Source organism: Leptonychotes weddellii, chromosome 12 (assembly GCF_054177405.1).
Source record: "Leptonychotes weddellii isolate Sample4059 chromosome 12, ASM5417740v2, whole genome shotgun sequence".
NCBI classification, from domain to species: Eukaryota; Metazoa; Chordata; class Mammalia; order Carnivora; family Phocidae; genus Leptonychotes; species Leptonychotes weddellii.
The window spans coordinates 81,189,919-81,209,805 of NC_138380.1; the positions used below are offsets into that span (position 1 = coordinate 81,189,919).

General features: G+C 44.2%; 1 protein-coding gene across 1 annotated transcript in view; it reads right to left on the reverse strand.

Annotated features, from left to right (window-relative positions):
• The window catches only part of LAMB4 (laminin subunit beta 4), a 94,267-nt gene that overhangs the window by 24,178 nt on the left and 50,202 nt on the right, over positions 1-19,887 (reverse strand). The window contains exons 14-22 of the mRNA XM_081799708.1: positions 18,731-18,916; positions 17,210-17,325; positions 16,277-16,397; positions 9,001-9,178; positions 7,715-7,858; positions 6,264-6,495; positions 5,669-5,826; positions 3,981-4,205; positions 3,161-3,381 (exon numbers count right to left, since the gene is read on the reverse strand). Coding sequence (XP_081655834.1) covers positions 3,161-3,381; positions 3,981-4,205; positions 5,669-5,826; positions 6,264-6,495; positions 7,715-7,858; positions 9,001-9,178; positions 16,277-16,397; positions 17,210-17,325; positions 18,731-18,916 — 1,581 coding nt within the window. The remainder of the gene's footprint in view (positions 1-3,160; positions 3,382-3,980; positions 4,206-5,668; positions 5,827-6,263; positions 6,496-7,714; positions 7,859-9,000; positions 9,179-16,276; positions 16,398-17,209; positions 17,326-18,730; positions 18,917-19,887) is intronic.

The window sequence follows — 19,887 nt, forward strand, 5'->3', positions numbered from 1 at the left end:
GAGACAGCCAGAGAGAGAACACAGCAGGGTAAGTGGGAGAGAGAAGCAGGCTTCCTGCCGAGCAGGGAGCCCGATGCGGGGCTCGATCCCAGGACCCTGGGATCATGACCTGCTTAATGACTGAGCAACCCAGGTGCCCCGAAAGTGTTACCTGATTTTAAAGATCAATCTTCCCCAAGGAATCCCCAGTGGACCAGACCATCTCAAATACCCTTGTCATCAGGGGGCTCTCTGGTTAAACCAAAGCCATCTGACTGTTAGCTTCATAGGCTTCCCTTTGCCTCCATGACTGGACTGTGGTCTTTGTTGAGTCCTGCTACAAATATGCTTCGTAAAAGGTCTACTGGGCACCTGGGTGACTCAGTTGGCTAAACAGCCAACTCTTGATCTCAGCTCAGGTCTTAATCTCAGGGTCGTGAATTCAAGCCCTGTGTTTGGCTCCATACTGGTTGTGGAGCCTACTTAAAAAAAAAAAAGAAGAAGAAGAAGAAGCTAACAGGTCTAAGAAGCATGCCAGACAGTGATGTCATGAACCCTGGGAGTTCCTCTTGAATTAGGAAGCCAAGCAGTCATGTGGAGATCTACCATTTGTTCCATGGTCAGTGGCAGCAGGTACGAGGAGTGGATGGGGGGATATAAGACAGGTAATGGTCATCTAGTGCTCAGATACCATTCTCCAGTAAAAGGAACCAGTGCTCCATAAAGAAATGGCTGATTCAGGGCGCCTGGGTGGCTCAGTTGGTTAAGTGTCTGACTCTTGATTTTGGCTCAGGTCATGATCTCAGCGTCATGGGATCAAGCCCTGCATCAGGCTACGTGCTGGGCGTGGAGTCTGCTTAAGATTCTCTTTCTTCCTTTCCCTGTGCCCCTCCTCCCACTTCTCTCTCACAAAAAAAAAAAGAAAAGAAAAAAAAAGAAAAGTAAGAAAGAAAAAGAAAATGGCTTTTCCTAGGATAGGGGCAGGAAATACACCAGATGAGCTTAGAGTATCTTGTCATGCAGAAAGTGCTTAAAAAAACCCCAAAACCCAACAATAATGAGGTATTGAAACCCACTGAAATCGCTCCCAATGACCAAAGCTGGACTAACTTGAACAGCAAAATAAAGTAGTATCAGATTGTAACTTAAAGTATAATATAAATACCCATGACTCCGTATAGGTATTAAAAAATGCTTAATAAATGAAGACATGGGGGACAACAGATAAATCTCCAGTGCGGAAGAATTCCAAATAATTTATGGGGCTACTCTGCCCTCAAGGAAGAAGTGTGAAACTCCCCACTCCTCAAGTATAGATTGTGCATAGTGACTTTCTTCCAAGGAGCACGGTATGGAAAGGAGGAAAAAAAGTAACTTTACAAAACAGAACCATGACAAACACTACCTCAGCCAGGTGATTGGGATTAGTGTCAACAGTGATAAGTCATGTAAATAGTGTGTAGCCTTGACATGATGTGATGAGAACAGCACTTTCCCTCTGCGGGCTTCTTCCTCAAACCCATAGTCCAAGTCCAATCAGGAGAAAACGTCAGACAAATTTGAATCAGGGGACATTTTCCAAAATCCTCCTCCTCCTTTAAAGTCATCAAAAATAAGAGAAGTCTGAGAAACGTTACAACGAAGAAGAACCTAAAGAGACAAGATCACTAAATGTAAGGTGGCGTCTTGGATGGGGTCTTGTAACGGAAAAAGGACAATAGGTAAACAACTAAGGAAATCTGAAAAAATTATGGACATTAGTTAATGATAATGTATCAATATTTGTTCATTAAATGTGACAAATCTACCATATTAATGTAAGATGTTGAAAGCAGAGGAAGCTGGGTGTGGGGTCCATCTTCTCTGTACTATCTTCACAACTTTTCTGGAAATCTATTCCAAAATAAAAAATTTATTAAGGGAAAAAAGGGTGTAGTGAGTGTGTGTGTGTGTGTGTGTGTGTGTGTGTGTGTGTTGGAGCAGGAGGGTTGGAGAGAAAGAAAAAGAAAAAAAGGAGAAAGGAAAACACATTCAGTATATGAGAACTACCTTCAAAAGTTGACTTGCATAAGATTTGACCTTTGAATCAGTTGAATAGTGGAGCTGAAATTGGAGGTGAGCCATGCTTATTATTAGTAGTAGTTGGGAAAAGCGCAGCTTCTTAAATTAGCATTTTGATTCCAATTAAACCCTGGTCCCTGTAGTATGGACTGACTCTAAAATTTCTTGTCATTGTTTTACCCTTCCCTCCAATCTCTATTAACGTGGAAAGTGTTTCAAAGAATATATTTATTAAGCCAAATACCCTGATCATGACATGAATAGATTTTTTTCCATATAGATGTTATTATATTCGTTTAAAAAATTCCATGCTCGTTATTTTATTGACTAAAAATCGCATGTGCAGTGAGGTAGCATTAACTGTATATTACACAATGCAGATTTGCTCCTAGTACACTACACTGCATCCTTTAGAAACCACTGATGCTGGTCTGGCAAATAAAGGGACATCTTATTTTGCCCATACGTAAAGCGATTGGTGAGCTGTAGGGAATGACAGCTCAATTTCTGAAAATGGAACTGTGGGGGCGCCTGGGTGGCTCAGTTGGTTAAGCGACTGCCTTCGGCTCAGGTCATGATCCTGGAGTCCCGGGATGGAGTCCTGCATCGGGCTCCCTGCTCGGCGGGGAGTCTGCTTCTCCCTCTGACCCTCCTCCCTCTCATGCTCTCTGTCTCTCATTCTCTCTGTCTCAAATAAATAAATAAAATCTTTAAAAAAAAAAATGGAACTGTGGGTTCTGCATGCACCCATTGATTTTCATTTTGGTTAATCATCAATTCTGATTAATGATCAATTTCTTGGAGCTTGCCTGTGATCATACATATAGGGTAGGGAAAGAGAAGTTGTCTCTGTTTCGCTATGCATGAATTCTGACTTCCCCAGTCACAGAGAAGCTTGGAGAAAGCCGAAGGAGGCCAAACTTGACCTTGAGACCCTCGTTTTCTTTTTTAGTGCTTTTCATTCCTTATAAATGCAGACTCCATCCCTGTATAAGGCCAATCCTGTCCAAAAACACTAATTAACAACAGTACATAAAGAAGACATTATTTACAAATTTGGAAACCGCATCTCCCCCTCCCTTCCCACTCTAGCGCCCTAGGTAAGCTCAGAGCATCTTGCCTGGTCACAGTGGCTGCCGTGAGAGGTCCGGGGCTCACAGTCACATGGCTGGCATCCTCTGCCGGGGACCAGGTTCCAGTATCCGTCTGCACAACGGTCACAGGCCTGGCCCGTGACATTGGGCAGACAAGGGCATGTGCCAGTGTCAGGGTCACAGAGGCAAGCTCCCCGACCAGGGGGACACTCAGCAGGATTCACCCCGGAAGGATGGCAGGAGCACCCTGGGATAACAGAGCCATTGCTGCAGGTAAATTCAGGGACGACCCTGGCATTCCACAAACCACACAAACATTGTATGAATCGCTTCTCCAAAGGGCTCAAGGAAGAGACACCTTACGATATTTCAGATTCATCAAAGAATCTAAGTAGGTTGAACACATTCAACTGTTTCTGATCGCCTCACATAGCGATTTCATGTGGTTCTGCTGACTATGTTCCGAGAGCTCACAATGAGGGTGACTGAAAGCCTCACGTTTTCCACCTGCCACTCACAGTCTGAAAACAGTTTACTACGTTGACTTGAGTCAACTGAAATAGTTAAATATCTCCTAAAAATGAGCAGTTTACTCCTCCTTTTTCTTTTTTTTAGATCATAGACTCAACCCCTTGCCCTCTCCTGCATCAGTGGTTCCCCAACTGATACATTAAAGACACTGGATGAACTGGTCCCAAATTCCTGGAGATTGCACTCAGTGGGTCGGAGGTATAGTCTAGGAATCGGCCTGTTAATATCCCAGCCCTATCCGCAGGCAATCCGGGCACATGCACGCAGGGCCTCGCTCTGCCGCCACGTTTCCCGCCGGGGGCCAGGCAGACTTACTCCTGCAGGTCTGATTGACGGCCGATCCAAAGTAACCCGGTTTGCAGAACTGGCAGTGGGGCCCCTGCGTGTTGTGCAAACACTTCAGGCACTCTCCTGTCAGCCGGCTGCAGGACTCGGGGTCCGTCACATCCGTGTTCTTGTGGCAGGCACATGGCTGGCAAGACGCTCCCGAAATTCTGGGATTTCCGTAGAAACCCGCGGAGCATTCTCCACACTGCTTACCTGAATGGAGGGGAGAGGACACGGGAAAGAGATGAGAAGTGTGTGTGTGTGTGTCTGTCTCTGTGTCTGTGTGTGGTGGGGGGGTGGGTGTTGGGGGAGCAGGGAATGGAGACGGATACAGAGAATAATTAGGATCTTCAAGGGATAATGAGATGTCACACGCTGGGGATGAAGAAGGAAAAAATGTTCTGAATTAAAACATTCATTTTAATTTATTATCCAGTCAGAGAGTACAACGATTATTCAGAACTAAAAAGCCCTTGGTGAGGAATGCATTCTAGTCCTTAAAAAAAACTACAGAGTGGTAGGCACAGGATTCTGGAACTTTCTATAACTGGGGTCACCCAAGTGTGCCTCAGGACCCAAAGCCGATCTCAGCCCCAGTTCTCTCTGGGGTACCCCCACCCTCACCTGGTTCTGGAGGTGAACCAGCAGCACCCTGAGATGGGGGTCTAGCAGTGAAGATGGTGATAGTGGTTTTCTTGATGTGCGCAGCCTGGAGAGTGTTTTTATCAAGCACGGTGTGGAGAAACCATCCCTTCACGCCTCCACCTGCTACCCTTCCAACCACCGGGGAACGGTGGTCAGCTAGGTACTCAAACTGTGGGTCTACCCCCCACATTTTGGTTCATCCCATTTAGGAATGCTCTCATCAGCCAATCATGGTCTCAGTTATTAAACACTGACCAACCAAGCCAGAGTGGACATGGACAAGAAACTACGTGGGAAGACATCAGAATGAAGTAGAGACATAGGTAGTAAAAAAGAAAAAATTAGCCATGTCATTTATTATCATGATGGTAACTATCATTGAAGAAAATAGCAGCACCATATTTTCAAAATATGATTAAATCAAGGTGAATTCATGTTGTTTCCTGTTTGCCTTATATGTTTACACTCATGCTTAAACTCTTCAAAATAACATTTTTGGTAGAACGACAGACACAAATATTGAATTGACTTCTATGGTGTCTGTATGAGGCCCAAATCAGTGCTTCAAGACATCTGAAAAAATAAGTTGTATTTATTAAATATCAGTCAAATTGACTGGTTGGGATTATATAAAGAAAGCATTTGATTAAAATTTTTTACTTTAAATTGCTTATGTTATATGTTACATAAGACATACATATTACTTAATCACCTATGTATCTTACTTAACATGTGATGGTTTTATTTTAAATAAATTATTTTGATTTGAACTCATTTGGTCAGTTAGTTTTCCAGAACTATTTAAAAACAGTAATAGCTCTGAGGAATGAGCTCTTCATTGTCATTGGTTTCTGAATCATTCAAATCCTTTGTTCAGTAAAGCAGCAAGGTACCAGATTGTGTCTTCTTACCATTAATTTCTATTCAGGACCACTCAATTGTTCAGAGCAGATAAATTATGAACATGGGATCATTTTTTAGATAGCACTACGGGATAGGAGCAAAAAGGCATCATGAACTAGACGGCGTACCTGCATAACCTTGAAGACAATTGCAGATCACATCTGAGCTCCAAGGATGCTGATAACAGGAATGGGCAAAATATTGGCTACTTGAGGGAACGTCTGGACATCGGCAAGGGCGGCAGGACCGTCCTGAAGGAGGATTCCCATAGTAACCATCGATGCATCTGGCAAGACAATTTCTTTTTACCAAACGTTCCCAGGAAAAGCGCACATTAGCCGATGTGGATTTGCTATGCTTGAGGACAGTGCAACTCTCAAAACTCCGTATTTTAGAAGATGCTCACTTACTCTGTGAAGTAATTTTTTGCTTTACATTGAAAGTCCCAAGGTGTATAGTCATTACACTCAATATAGTAGCAGTGAATTTACATGTCATATTTCAGGGACATAAAAAGCAAGGTGCCAGGCCAATTAATCAGACATGGTCTGGCTCATCACAAGATCTTGAAGGACACCAGGAATGACGCTCTATCTTCCCCCCACCTCCCATAGCAATCATTCTACACTGAAATACCATTGAGTTTCTACTCAGTGGTCCTTCAGAGAGTGTTGTGACATCGGAACAAAAGAAACAAAATTAAACTACATGTGGATTCTGTACCTTTCACAGTGTCTTCCAGTTGTAAAACCCCCGCAATTGAAACACGAGCCTGTCTCTGGATCACAAAGTTCGGTGAACCCATTACAAAGGCAAGGGCGGCAGCTGGGGAATCCAAAGTAGCCTTGCAGGCACCGATCACAACGGCGGCCGGCCACCTCCCCCTGGCAGGAGCACTGTCCCGTTATTTGGTCACATACAGGGCTCTTTGAGCCTTGAGGGTGACAGTGACATTCTAGACAGAGAAAGAGGACATGCTGAGTGGGGGGCAAGTGGTGTGCTGGGGGAATGAGTGACGGTCCTGATTTTGTAGCAGCTGAACTTACTGTTGCATCCCGATCAGGTACATAAAGTGAGTCTGAGAAGCTGGCATGCACTGAGTACCGGGTCAATGTTTGTCACACAATTCCCTCATTCACCCAATAAACAATCCGCTGTGAGCCATCGGGGCTTATAAGCGTTGTTTATACACAGGACCTGAACAAGTAGCGTGTTCTTAGTGACTCGAACTTCTAATTATCAAGTCAAACTTCAAGATTCTAAAAAAATATAAAAACCCCTCTCAGGGTGGTTGGATTTTTCTTTTTCCTCAGTGAGATAATAGAGGCTCAATCCTTCTCTAGAAAATTGTTGAATCCTTGGAGCCAATCTGCCCTACACAAAGGTGGGAGGCGGAAGATAGGCTTGCTCCTTTGTGTATACCCCTTTGTGAATCTCAAGCACTTCATTCTTTTTTTTTTTTTTTTTAAGAAAGGGACACAAAAATGATCATGGACCTAAGCACTATGTGCTGGGTTGACAATAACCAGGAAGGTATGCCATCTCTCTGAATCATGACTAAAAAGATATGTTGTTCCTTTACCTGAAAGAATTAACCTATCTGGAGATAACCACCAAAGACAGGTTTCTGTGGGGAACAGTATTTTCACTAATGGCTTACAGCGTGAACAGAGAACTATATCCCCTGAACATGGGAGTCATGGACTGGATTGCCACCACGTACGGACAAAGACCCATCTAAGCCCATATTAATGTGCCGCTTACAAAATCAGTTCCATGGCTGTTTGCGACCCCAGCATCAGAGAGGCTGATATCCAGGTGGCAGAGCTGTCCCCTTCTTTGACTTCTCAAAGTCAAATTTGTGTGTCCTCCTTGCACCTGGGCCACACTAATCTCTGTATCATTCCAATGTTAGGATATGTGCCGTTGAAGCGAGCACCATCACTCATGATTACTAATGGAGCTCTGTATCCATTTGGTGCCCTCTGAGCGGATGAATGAAATACGATGGAAAAATTTTCCCATACATTTTATCTACATAGACAGACAGCCTGAGTCATGTCGTCAAATTCCCAGTCCCCTCCTCTTTGAAAGACCCACACTGATTTCCCTGCCTTTGAGACGCCAAGGTTGTGACCATGCAGGTCTTCCCCCATCTGTTTTTTGCTACGTACGGTGACAGCCATGATGTCCCAAACCGTAGCTTCCTGGTGAGCACCTGTCACAGCAGCGCCCGGCCACGTGAGGCTTGCACGGGCACTGGCCCCCAAGTCGGCTACAGCTGGGCCCCCGCGAGCCCTGACGGTGACACTTGCAGGCTGTGGGGAGCCAGAGAGTGCAGTTAGAGGTGAAGGAAGCGACAGAGAAGCACCCAGTCCTGTTGGGAGCTTTAGTTCACTTCTCTTTTGCTTGGTACTTCTCTCATCCTCGACTCCTTCATCTGTGAAATGGGAAAAATATAGGATCTACCCCAGGGGATTATAAGGATTAAAGACAAGAACGCCCATGAAGTACTTAGAACTGTGTGGCAGGTAGTAAGTGCTCAATAAACATGACTTAATACACACAGCTTAGCAATAAATGTTACTTAACAAGTTAATGAAAGGCTTAAAAGAAATTGTATTTCTGATACATTAGTATTGTACTAATTGATACATTAGTACATGTAGTATTACTGATATTATTCCTTCAGATCCTGATGATCTATGTTGGTGCTGGACCATCGTTTGATTTCCCTTCTTCCGTCTCCTTCATGGGGTTGTGGGCACCCTGAAGCCGGAGTCCTGCAGTGTAATGGGAGAAGCCTGTGCCCAGAACTCAGGAACCCCAAGGTCTCACTGGACTTGTCACTCTATAGCAGCGGTTCTCAGCTGGGGGGAGACTTTGTAAACCCCGCCTCCTGGAACATATGACAAAGTTTGAAGACATTTTTGAATGTCATAGCTGGAGGGAAGGTGCTACGGCATCGGGTGGGCAGAGGGTAGAGATGCTGCTAAACTTCCTATAATGCACAGAATAGCCCCCCATGACGACCCCCCACAACAAAGCATTATTCAGCCCCAAATTGCAGGATGAGAAACACAGCCCTAAGGCTTAGTGAAATGGACAAGTTACCTAATGGGTTTGGACCCCAAGAGTCTCGTTCACTGAATGGAAGTCTGAGGATGAAAGAAGTTGTTTAGAGTTCATTCCAGCCCTAAAATTCCAGGATTCCAAGTAAGTATTTTAGGACCATAGTTCCGGTATCCTAGCAGCCAAATGCTACCACAAGGCTCCTTTTTTATACACTTACCGTACTGTGCATTGGGATTCCAACACATCAACACACTGTTGTATATCTAAACATTGGGAAATTGTCATTGACATTGATTGTTTGGAGTAGATGCTCAAATAAATTAACACGATTCATTCACATTCTAAAAAGCTGTGCGTTGGTAGAGCCCACTGGGCCAATACTCACCTACTGCCCCGTCGTGTAGCCTGGCGGACATGCTGACTATCAGCCTCTCACACACCCCGGGGAGCACCTGAGGTCCTGCCTTCGAGGCAATTTCAACACAGTTGTGCAGCTGATACTCATCAAAATCCTGCTTGCTGCAGAAGTTCTCCAATGAATTGATTTGGGGAATCAGACCAAGCTTTTGAAATAATGCAAAAAGAAGACTCAGGTTCATAACTGTCTCCTGTTCAAGATTCTAGTTGTATAAACAATTAGATCTATGAGAAAATGCTTACAACTGAAGATTTTAGGATTTTCATCGTATTTAAGAAATCTTTAAATATTTACATTTATTGACTTGGGACAAAGAAAATAAGACTTTTTTTTTTTTTTTTTTACCATCCTTATTATATTCTTAGCTTGCTCATAAATTTGTCTTAGATTTCAAAGACTTTTAACTAGGATACTTGTGATAAATTCAGGAATTATGGCTTAGTGCATTCCATAGTATTATTGTGGAACTCTAAATCCACAAAACTCTCCTTTTAAATGTTTTGTCCTTTTCAATTCCATATGAACAGTAGTGTCCTACATCAAACTGTCTGCCTCTTGGGGAGTCACAGTGTAGATTACCATATAAAGCTCTGAGAAGTCCTGCAAGAAAGGTATTTTTAAACTCAGTGCTTTCATGCTTATTTAACTACTTGGTCCTATATTCAAGTAACACTAACATCCTACAAACTCAATATCTCACAGATGTATTCTGTGAATTGCTGGCTTAGAGCATACAGCTATTAGAGGGGCAAATGCATTGTTCTAAGCTTATTCTCAAAGAGGGATCATCTACAGTTTGATAACCTATGTGAAGAAAAGCCATACGGTTATATTTCTTGAGAAGATTTTACCTATGTTATAACCTATTACCATTTTAAATGTTTTTCAGTGGCATGGCTGATGCAGTGGAGAACATGTTGGTATAAGAGAATCGGTCACACCAAGTTGGTCAGCACTGAAATTAAGATTTAATTCAGCAGGTCAAGTTAAAAGAGAGAACCAGGGGGCCCAGATAAATCTCCCCTGGCCTTCTTGTTTTGTCCATACTGAACCTTGTTCCCATGGTCCTTTGCTTCAAGGACCCTTTCAACCATCCCCTCCCCCCACGCCCATCCACACCCCCGGTCCTTCTCTCTTTGCCCTCTGACACGCCAGGGGTGGAATCTCAGCCCCAGATGCCCATTTCACAGTGTCTCATGCCTCAAACCACTATCCTCATTCTCCCTGCACTCCCGGATGGACCACTCACTGCCCCTTCCTCCTCTGGCTTCCCAGAGGAAATGGAGCCTCCCGCTTCCCGCCTCCCAAACTCCGGGCGCACAGGTACTACCCCTGTCCCTGGCTCGGCGCTTACGAAGAAGTGTCCCAGGGGAAGGGATGTCTGCCACCGTGCCCTCTGCCCTCAGGAAACTTCTCTGTGGATTATACGTTCTTTCTTTAATCTCTTCCTTTCAAATGGCATTTAAATGTGCTGAAATCTCTCCCATCCGTAAAATCACCTCCTTGATCTCCTATATTCCTCCTGCCACTGCCCCCGTCTCTGCCCTTTGACTCCTTGATGGCCACATTTCTTGAAACACTGTTTCCTTGCTACCCTCACTGCCTCCTCCCGCATTTACTCTTCACGCCAATGCTGCGCCTCTCCTTCCACCCATCCCTCAATGTTGGGTTCCTCGGGGTTCTCTCATCAGCCCCTCCCTTACTCCACACCCCCCTCTAGGCGACCTTGTGCCTTCAGTTACCGTCAGTATAGATTGCCGACATCTCGACCCAGGCCTCCTGCCCACGTCTCAGTTACGGGCTCCAGATCTGCACAGACAAGCTTACTGGTCATCCCACAGGCACTGCAAACCAACACACCTGAAACCCGCTTTCCTCCCTGAGCCTGTTGGCAGGAGAGTGTCAGCATCTGCCAAGCTACTCAGTGTAGAAGACTGAAGAAGGTCATCTTTGATACTTGCCTCTTCGCCATCAACATTGCCCACTGCCCCACACATCAAGTCAGTCACAAGCCTGGTCCATCTAAGCTCTCAAATGTGTCTAGGATGCATTTATGTCTCTTCACCCCCCTGTCACTGCTCTAATGGAGGCCATCCAGATCACCACGGTGGCAGCCCAACAGATGTCCCATCTTCCACCCTTTTTCTCCTTCCCCTGTCAGTTTTCTACCCTGTAGTCACAGTGATTCCTTAAAAGGCAGTTTGTTCAGATAACCCCTCCTTCAAACCTTCAGTGGCTTCTTTCTCTTACCCCCGTGTCCCCCTCCCCCCCAACCTCCTGGCTCAGTGGTTCTCAGTATGGGAGGTGCCATCCCCTAAGGGGCATTTTGGAATTCCAAGGGGTAGTTTTGGTTGTCATGGCCATCAGATGAGGTGTGTTATTGGCTTTTAGCAGGTGCGGATCAGAAATCCCTGATGTTTTGACACAAAGGAAAATCAGCCCATGTTTCACCGAACACCCATGCAGGAGAAATCTTTGTTTATGATTATAAGGTGAGAAAGCCTTATTCTCTGTTTTAGAAACATGACTGCAACATGTTTGCAACACTCCTGCTTTCATGGCTGTCTCACACTGAGGGATTCTACACCTTTGAGCATGTCCCTGCCTCCTGTGTCTGTGGCGTATTCATGCCAGTGTGCAAACATATTGAAGTACATAATGTTCCTCTATAAATTACTTTCCTTTTATGTATCTTTGTATTCGCACATTACATCGACATTCTTTGGAAGGTATGTATGAAGGTAGGCTATGATGCCCATGAATTGCATTTCAAATCAGTAAAGAGTGTTACAAAACATTTGCAATAAAAAGAGGAGGTTGGGTCAGGTGATGCTGAGGATCACTGCTCCAGGCACCCCGAGCTTTTCTGTTCGGTGACCTGCCACGGCTTCCAGTAGCTCTCAGACCACACTGCCATTTCCCGTGTAACTGTCTGCATCCCCCCTTTAGAGAGGAAGCCCCGGCATGTCGGTGCTTGTCTCGTTCACACCTGTGCCTACCACAGTGTCTAATTCACAGTAGCTACTTCATAAATATTTGCTCAATGAAGACATATACACACCTGTCTAGTGTGGTCTCTTCAAGTTGATACCAAAATGACTGCGTTCTCCAAACATATACCAAGTGAAGAGAGATGCAGAAGGAAGCCGGACAGGCTAGGGTTGGGGATGAAGGCAGCCAACCAGGGGTTCGTTATCTACAGTTACTGGTCTGAGGCAGTTTCAAGGAGGCCAGTCCTGGCACCAAACTGATGGGCCAGATGGTAAGAGTCCCTGTCAAGCTATAGGATTTTGTAACTCACTTCTTCTAGAAACTTCTAAAGACTTTGTTTACCAAGTGTAGTCCATCCCATGGTTTAAAAGAATGGCAGTTTTATATTCTAGAATGGCTAATATACTTTTGACTCTAAACACATTTTCATGGAAGCATATATCATGAAATAGGGTGACTGAAGGAAATTTGTGACTGTCTCACTAGGCTTGCCAAACAAAAGCTATTTCTGCAGACGGAGCATCCAGGTTGACCAAAGCTTTCATCCGGGCTTCTTCGTAGTGCATCCTGGTCTTAGATATAAATGTTAATCTGGCTGTAGGAGAAAAATGAACTTTGAAAGGGCCAGGGCTCAGGCAGTCAAGCATCTTCCCAGAGCCGCAATATTGGTGGTGTGGAAATAACTGCATTAGTCTGTAATCAGAAAATGTGCATTGGCTTTCTCCTATGGACATCCGGGGTCAGGGACTCAAAGGGACACTGTAGGTGCCCTGCCCGGATCGCCCCGTTCACCAGCTGCTGTGGTATTGGCGCTAAAGCCTCACAGCTGTCCCTTTCTCCAGAAACTTGGACTCAGCCAACTTGCCCGGAAGTGAACACACTCCCTGGGAGCCGGGTGGGGTGGATGACTTGGGTGCACACAGGCTCCACCACTTGGCCTCGAGGTGCAGCCAGCTCGGTGGTACAAGGAGGTTCCCAAGCCCCCTGTGGGATCAGCTACACTTCAGCGCAGATCACATCCTTGCTCTGTTCTTTCCCCTGTCCCCCGCGCCTCTTCTCCCACAAGCACACCCTCAATAAATCAGGGGGACCTAAGTCCCTGTCTCTGCTCCGGCTTCTGGGGAATCTGACCCGAAAGAGGGATCTAGCCTCTCTTCTGAGGTTCTGACACTTCGCGAAGATCAGGCTCCTGTCCTAATTTTCATTCAGGTTTCATGGTTTTTGTAGCTATATGTAAGGGATGATTGCTTGAAAACTGATCAAATGGAAATATTTTTCAGTTAATTTCAAATTACCCATTTGTATTATGTATCTACCAAATATCACTGCAATGATTTTATTTACACGTCCGTCTTCTGTATCAGACTGAGAATTATTTGAGGGAAGGGACCACAGCTCACACCCCGGGAACCGGCACAGTATCAGCCCATGTATGCTCAGCGAATGGGTGATGAATGGATAATTTGCATGGATGCATGAAATACAGCATCAAGTCATAAACTATTATAAATAAAATTATAAATAGTGAATATAAAATATTCAGGATATGGATTTAAGATGAGGAGTATCTTGGCTCTTATAAATTTGAGTTTCATGACTATCATTATAATAATAAAATCTCTTCATGATGTATCAATTCCTTAATTTCTTCCTTTTCCTTTCTCTACTCTGCGTGGGTTTCCAACTTTTAGCTTTTTCCCCCTAAATTAAATCTGTTGGATTTGATTTTCTTTCTTTGTAACTCACGTGTTGGTCTGTGAGTGCAGTTCTATTTGAAGTTCCTGGGCAGAGAATAGGACTTAACATGGGTAGGGAAATCACGATAGTTTAAACTCTCATTCAAGAGTTTATTTCAGGGCACCTGGGTGGCTCAGTCGTTAAGCGCCTGCCTTCGGCTCAGGTCATGATCCCAGGGTCCTGGGATCGAGCCCCGCATCGGGCTCCCAGCTCCGCGGGAAGCCTGCTTCTCCCTCTCCCACTCCCCCTGCTTGTGTTCCCTCTCTCGCTGTGTCTCTCTCTGTCAAATAAATAAAATCTTTAAAAAAAAATAAAAAAAAAAGAGTTTATTTCTACTTTCCACCTCATTTCTACTGTAACATGGTAGAACCTCACCACACTATCAGACGGCCCTCTAGGTGCAAGATTTAGACCATCTTTGGGTAAGGTTGCCAGATAAAATACAAATCACCCAGTTGAAACTGAATTTCGGAAAAGCAATGAATAATTTTTTAGTATGTCTCATGCAGCATTCGAGGGCAATATTTTGGACATATTTATACAATATTCAAATCTGAGTGTCCCGTTTCTTCTCTCCTTCTTTCCTTCCTTCCTTCCTCCCTCCTTCCCTTGCTCCTCCCCTCCCTCCCTGCTTCCTTCTTTCCTTCTCTCCTTCTTTCCTTCCTTCCTTCCCTCCCTCCCTCCCTGTTTTCTAAATTTTGCAATCCTATCTCTGGTAAAATAATCTTATATAATGGCTTTTTCTAGATGTTACAATACCTGAACTTGTTGAATAAATTCCAAGATACACCTGCCTCATACTGAGTTCTATAGTAAATGATGAAACAGCAAAGTTCCAGGTTATAAATTTAAAATGTTCGATGCTTCAAAATTAAACTTTAAAAGACACAATTCATGAAATATGGACATACAACTAATTAAAACAGGGATTGTCAAGCTTCCTATAAAATGCTAGACAGTAAATATTTTTGGCTTTGTGGGTCATAAGGCCTCTGTGGCAAGTACTCAGCTCTGCCTTTGTAGCTTGAAAACAGTGGTAGATAATATATAAACAACTGGCCAGGGGCGCCTGGGGGGTTCAGTCAGTTAAGTGTCCGACTCTTGGTTCCGGCTCAGGTCATGGTCTCAGGGTCGTGAGATGGAGCCCCGTGTCAGGCTCTGTGCTGAGTGCAGAGTCTTCTTGGATTCTCTCTTCCTCTCTGTCTGCCCCTCCTCCCACAAAAATAAATAAATCTTTAAACAACTGGCCATAGCTGTGTTCAAATAAAACCTTGTAGGACAGTAGTTTGCCAATTAAATCATGATATTAGAAGATTCTCACAAATATTTTGTTTTTTTTTTAAGATTTTATTTATTTATTTTGAGAAAGAGAGAGTGAGTGAGAGAGAGAGAGAGCATAAGCAAAGGGGAGGGGCAAAGGGAGAGGAAGAAGCAGACTCGCCACCAAGCAGGGAGCCCAACGCTGGCTGGACCCCAGGATCCCGGGATTATGACCTGAGCCAAAGGCCGAAGGCAGACGCTTAACAGACTAAGCCTCTCAGGCACCCCTCTCACGAATATTTTAAAAATGCAGCTGTAACAAATGAATTTGATTTTTATCCACAAAATTACTTTTAAAAAATTCCACACAATTCTATACAATTCTGCTGAAGGTGGAATGAACCCGATACTTTCACATATTTCTGATGATCGTGACAGTTAATTGGAGAATACTTCCCAGAAATTAATTTGACAGGCTATTTCAAGAGCCATAAACCTTGACGAGTAGGGAATAGATACTGGTAAGTGAAGGCTTAAATTTCCTCAGTGCCCAAACTCTGCCCAGGGACTAGCCTGGGCCTGAAGTTCTGTACAGAGTGAGAGGTTTGGAAGGAATATCTGTGGCCCAGCTTTGTGGGGGAAAGGCGTTGAAAGAAGTCATTTGAGGAAATATTATGCATCGTTCCTAAAAATGATAAGAAGACTACATAAGCACCATAAGAAAATGCTTATGATATAACGGGAACTAAAAAATATCTGTCTATGTACGAGTGCTCTGATCACAGCAATACAAAAACACAGTATGTATAGAGCGGAACTTACAAGACACTGACAATTAAAGTGGTAGAATTTCTCCCCCAACTTTCTGCAATGCCAGGACGCCGTGGTGGCTCAGAGTGGGGGCTCTGGCATCAGGGAGTCTGGCTCTGATGGCAGACTCCTCTCTCACTGGCTCTGTGACCCTGTGCCTCAGTTCTGTTGTCTATAAAATGGGGACAACAACAGCGCCTCCCTCACAGAGTTGTCGTGAAGACTAAACAATAGAATAGGTAAAACACTTCAAACTGTTGCTGGTGCGTGCTGTTCTGTAAGGTTTGCAATTGGTCTTAGGTGACATTTATAGAGAATCAGTGATTTTTCTAATGGAACAAACTCATTTATACTTCTAAAGAAACATTGCACCATGCAGTCTAAAAGCAGAATGATAACGGGGCTCAGTTTGGAAGGCAGCACGCCGTCGCTCCGGGATACTTACCGAATCAACCAGGATGTGCGAATAAGCGTGGGACCCTCCTTCCAAAGGCTGGGAAAAATAGACATCTATGAAATATTGTACATCTGGTTCTAAACAGATGGGTGTGGGAAGCAGCACGATTCTGTATGAAGAGAAATAAAGCAACAATTCAGTGACAAAGTACAGTCATATAACCTAAGCGGCCAGGGTATTTGGTGGTATCCCACCTGCGCAGACGTGGGTTTGACCGTGGGGTAGAGGCCAGGTCTAGACCGGTTCAGGCGCGTTGGGTGGACAGCAAATTCACTCTCAGATTCTCTCTGTGGCTCTTGCATAGGATTGTGCCAAATAGCAAAGCTTAGGAACTATTAGCCATGGGTTGTCATGACTGCTCTGGGAAAAGGATAGAACAAATGTCCTTCATCCTTTCTACCATGCTAATCTCAACAGGGTCTTTTGTTCTATTTTGCCACAAATCTCTGATGCAAAATTAGTGGCCTCAGAGTTAGTAGCTTTTTTTTACCTGATAGACTCTCAGCTGTTGAGATAATGCCAGCTAAATATTTGACTCTTACTCTTGTATCATTTCACTTTCTCACCTCTCCAGGCCATGTGGGGAAAGGGAAAGGAAATTTCCAGACTGAGAATCAGGAGATCGGGGCTAGAATCCTGGTTCTGCAATATGTTAGCTATGAGACTGGGCAGGTCTCCAAGTATTCTCATTCTCAATTCCCTCCTCGCCTGATGAAGAGAAAGTCTACCTCAGTGAGTTGTTAGCAAGATAAAATACGATCTTAAATGTGAAGTTTAGTGTAGCCCACAGCAAGCACTTAATAAATGTCACCGTCTCCTTTAATGCACCTCTTCTCCTGCTTAGTTCTTTGATACAAATTACTGATAGATGAACAAAATTCTAAGAAGCCTTCCATGTTTGAGGACAGGTCCCAAGCATACCTGGAAGCCGCTGGTAAAGGGAAAGACGGAGGCCGTGGCCATGGACTCTCGCGTGGACAGTGCTCACTCCCTCCACGGGGGTTAGCCAGGACCTGGACAGTCCAGTCGGCTGCGGGCTAGACGGACAGGACATAAAAAGCACGTCCTTGTGAGGATGCAGGTACAACACACACCTCAAGGACAGCACTTGGACTCGAATCCACAACCCCCAGCCCTCTCGGAAAATGGAATTTACGAGCAAAGTCTGAGAGGCTCACTCTCAGCTCTAACTCGCTGGGGTCTGAATGGTGAGCCAGGTAGACCCAAGAATATTGTTTCTGGCCGTAGCTCTAGTTCATGGGCTGGAAAAGCCCTGGCGCTCCTGACAGGCCTCGTCTTTAACCTCTGTCTCCCAGAGAGTCAATTAATGTACCTGTCCCTGTATTACAGAACAAAAATGGAAATTTGGAATCCTTCACAAAAGCTTATATCCTTTTTTTCATGCTATTGCATAAATATTATTATATAAATGTATCATTACATAGATTTTGTTATGTGATATTTGATGATTATATTGCTAAATCTATTTATATGTGTCTAAATATGCATATATATTTATAGTACATGCTAATCAGCTATACTCTAAAAGCCATGCAATTTGGAAATGCTTTTTAAAGATGCCACAAATGTGTCCTCTCTATGGAAAAATTAAAATATATATCCTATTTTTAATGATTCATCATACTCCCCAGGTCCAAGTTCACTGAAGTCCCTTGGCTTTCATTTATAAGTGAGCAATAGAGAATTATGTCGTATCAAGAGTTTCAAAGTGGATCAGCAGTTCTGCTCATACAACATAACATGAACATTTCCAGAATGTGGTCCCCAGAGGAACCCTGGGGGCTCTGAGACCATCCCCAGCCTTATAAAATATTTTTCAGGTGAAATGGTCTGTGGGGTTTCAGATTATCAAAGAAAAGATTATGCAGAGAAAAGGTTAGGGGCTACCACTCTAGATGGAGTGTTTTTCTGATTTGGTTTCTATTCTGCCTTAGATATTTCTCAAAAGGCAGGGGGAGGACGCAAGAGGAGCTGTCTGCCTTTAGTTTTTTTCTTGTTTCAGGGTAAATTCCAAGTGCAAAATAAATGCCTCTTCTGCGTGAATCTGAATCTCTGCACATAGGTTAGCTTATTAAATTTTTAGAAAATTTTTAGAAAAAAGTCCCAGGAGGGCAGAATTTGTGTTAGTTTAGTTTTTCATTGTTCTTATACAAACATTCCATCACCACTTCCTTAGACCCTGTACCTTAGATATATAACTTCAAATTCAGCTTCTCTCCATGAAATAAAGCATGTATCCCTCTGGCTTACTGTGTTATTTTAATATTGCTAGGAAATTCTTTGATTTCTAATGCTCTCCAGATGTTCTACTTTTTGCAAATCATTTTCTGATGACCCTAATCTAGCAAGACTGGAATGGAAACTCGTAGTTCGAGAATGCACTTCAGTCAGCCCTTTACCCCTGAAAAAGAAGTTGGGTACCTGAATTTCGTAGCGAAGGGCAATGGTGAAGTTCATGGGAAAGGAAATGTTGTTGACGGCAAATCTCAAGCCAGCCCCAGGGAGAACCCTGGCAAATCCAGGTCCAGTCCACGCAACAAGGGTCCCAGGAACCGGTTCTCGGAAAACAACGTGAAGGGCGGGCACCTGGCCAAAAGTCACTGAGCCCTAAAATTGGAGAGGAATGCACACAGCTTTGCCTAGAGTCCAGTCCTGGAAGAACTCAGAAAAAAAAAAAAGTACGTATTTCTTGATGTGTATATGATCCATCTGAGTCACAGATAAATTATCCCAGCCAGGATCCGGTCCAGAATGCAGCTGAGGATAATGTGCTGAATCAGCAGCTTTCAGAACATATGTTACGGTATAGAATGATTGATTTGAAAGCAATGTCACTGGAAACCACTTTAAGATTTTTTTTTTTTATTTGACAGAGAGACACAGTGAGAGAGGGAATAAAGCAGGGGGAGTGGGAGAGGGAGAAGCAGGCTACCCGCTGAGCAGGGAGCCCAATGCGGGGCTCAATCCTAGGACTCTGGGATCATGACCTGAGCCGGAGGCAGACACTTAACGACTGAGCCACCCAGGCGCCCCTGGAAACCACTTTAAACTTAAGTACCCCACGTGCTAATGAATTGAACAAATTCCACACTGATGACCTTGGGTTTTCTCAGATCTGACTGTGGAACTCTGCCCAAAATATGGAGGGAAAGAAAATATTCCCATGCTTACTTCATGGGCTTTGTCTAATTATGCATGACACTAAGGAAACCCACATGGATTTATTTTTTTGGATATTTCTTCCATGCAAATATGAGGCATGCTCTTCTTTCTGCGTGCAGGCATAGAAGAATAAAACTTGTAACACACTTGATTAATTAGCCTCGCTGATGGTCTCTCTACTGGCTGTCAGCCTGGGGCCATCTGGATCCTGTAGATAATACTTGAATGACTTTTGCATCTGCCTCCCTCGGCTCGCAGCCTCTACCAGAACTCTGCCTCTTGTGGCTTCTTGCCTGCATCACTACAACAGTGCCTCGGCCGCTCTCCCCGTCCTTTCCCTAGCCCAATGCGCAGGGTCCACTGCGGCCAGTAAGTGCTCCACACTCTTTCCAACCGCCAACAGAATCACGCCCAAA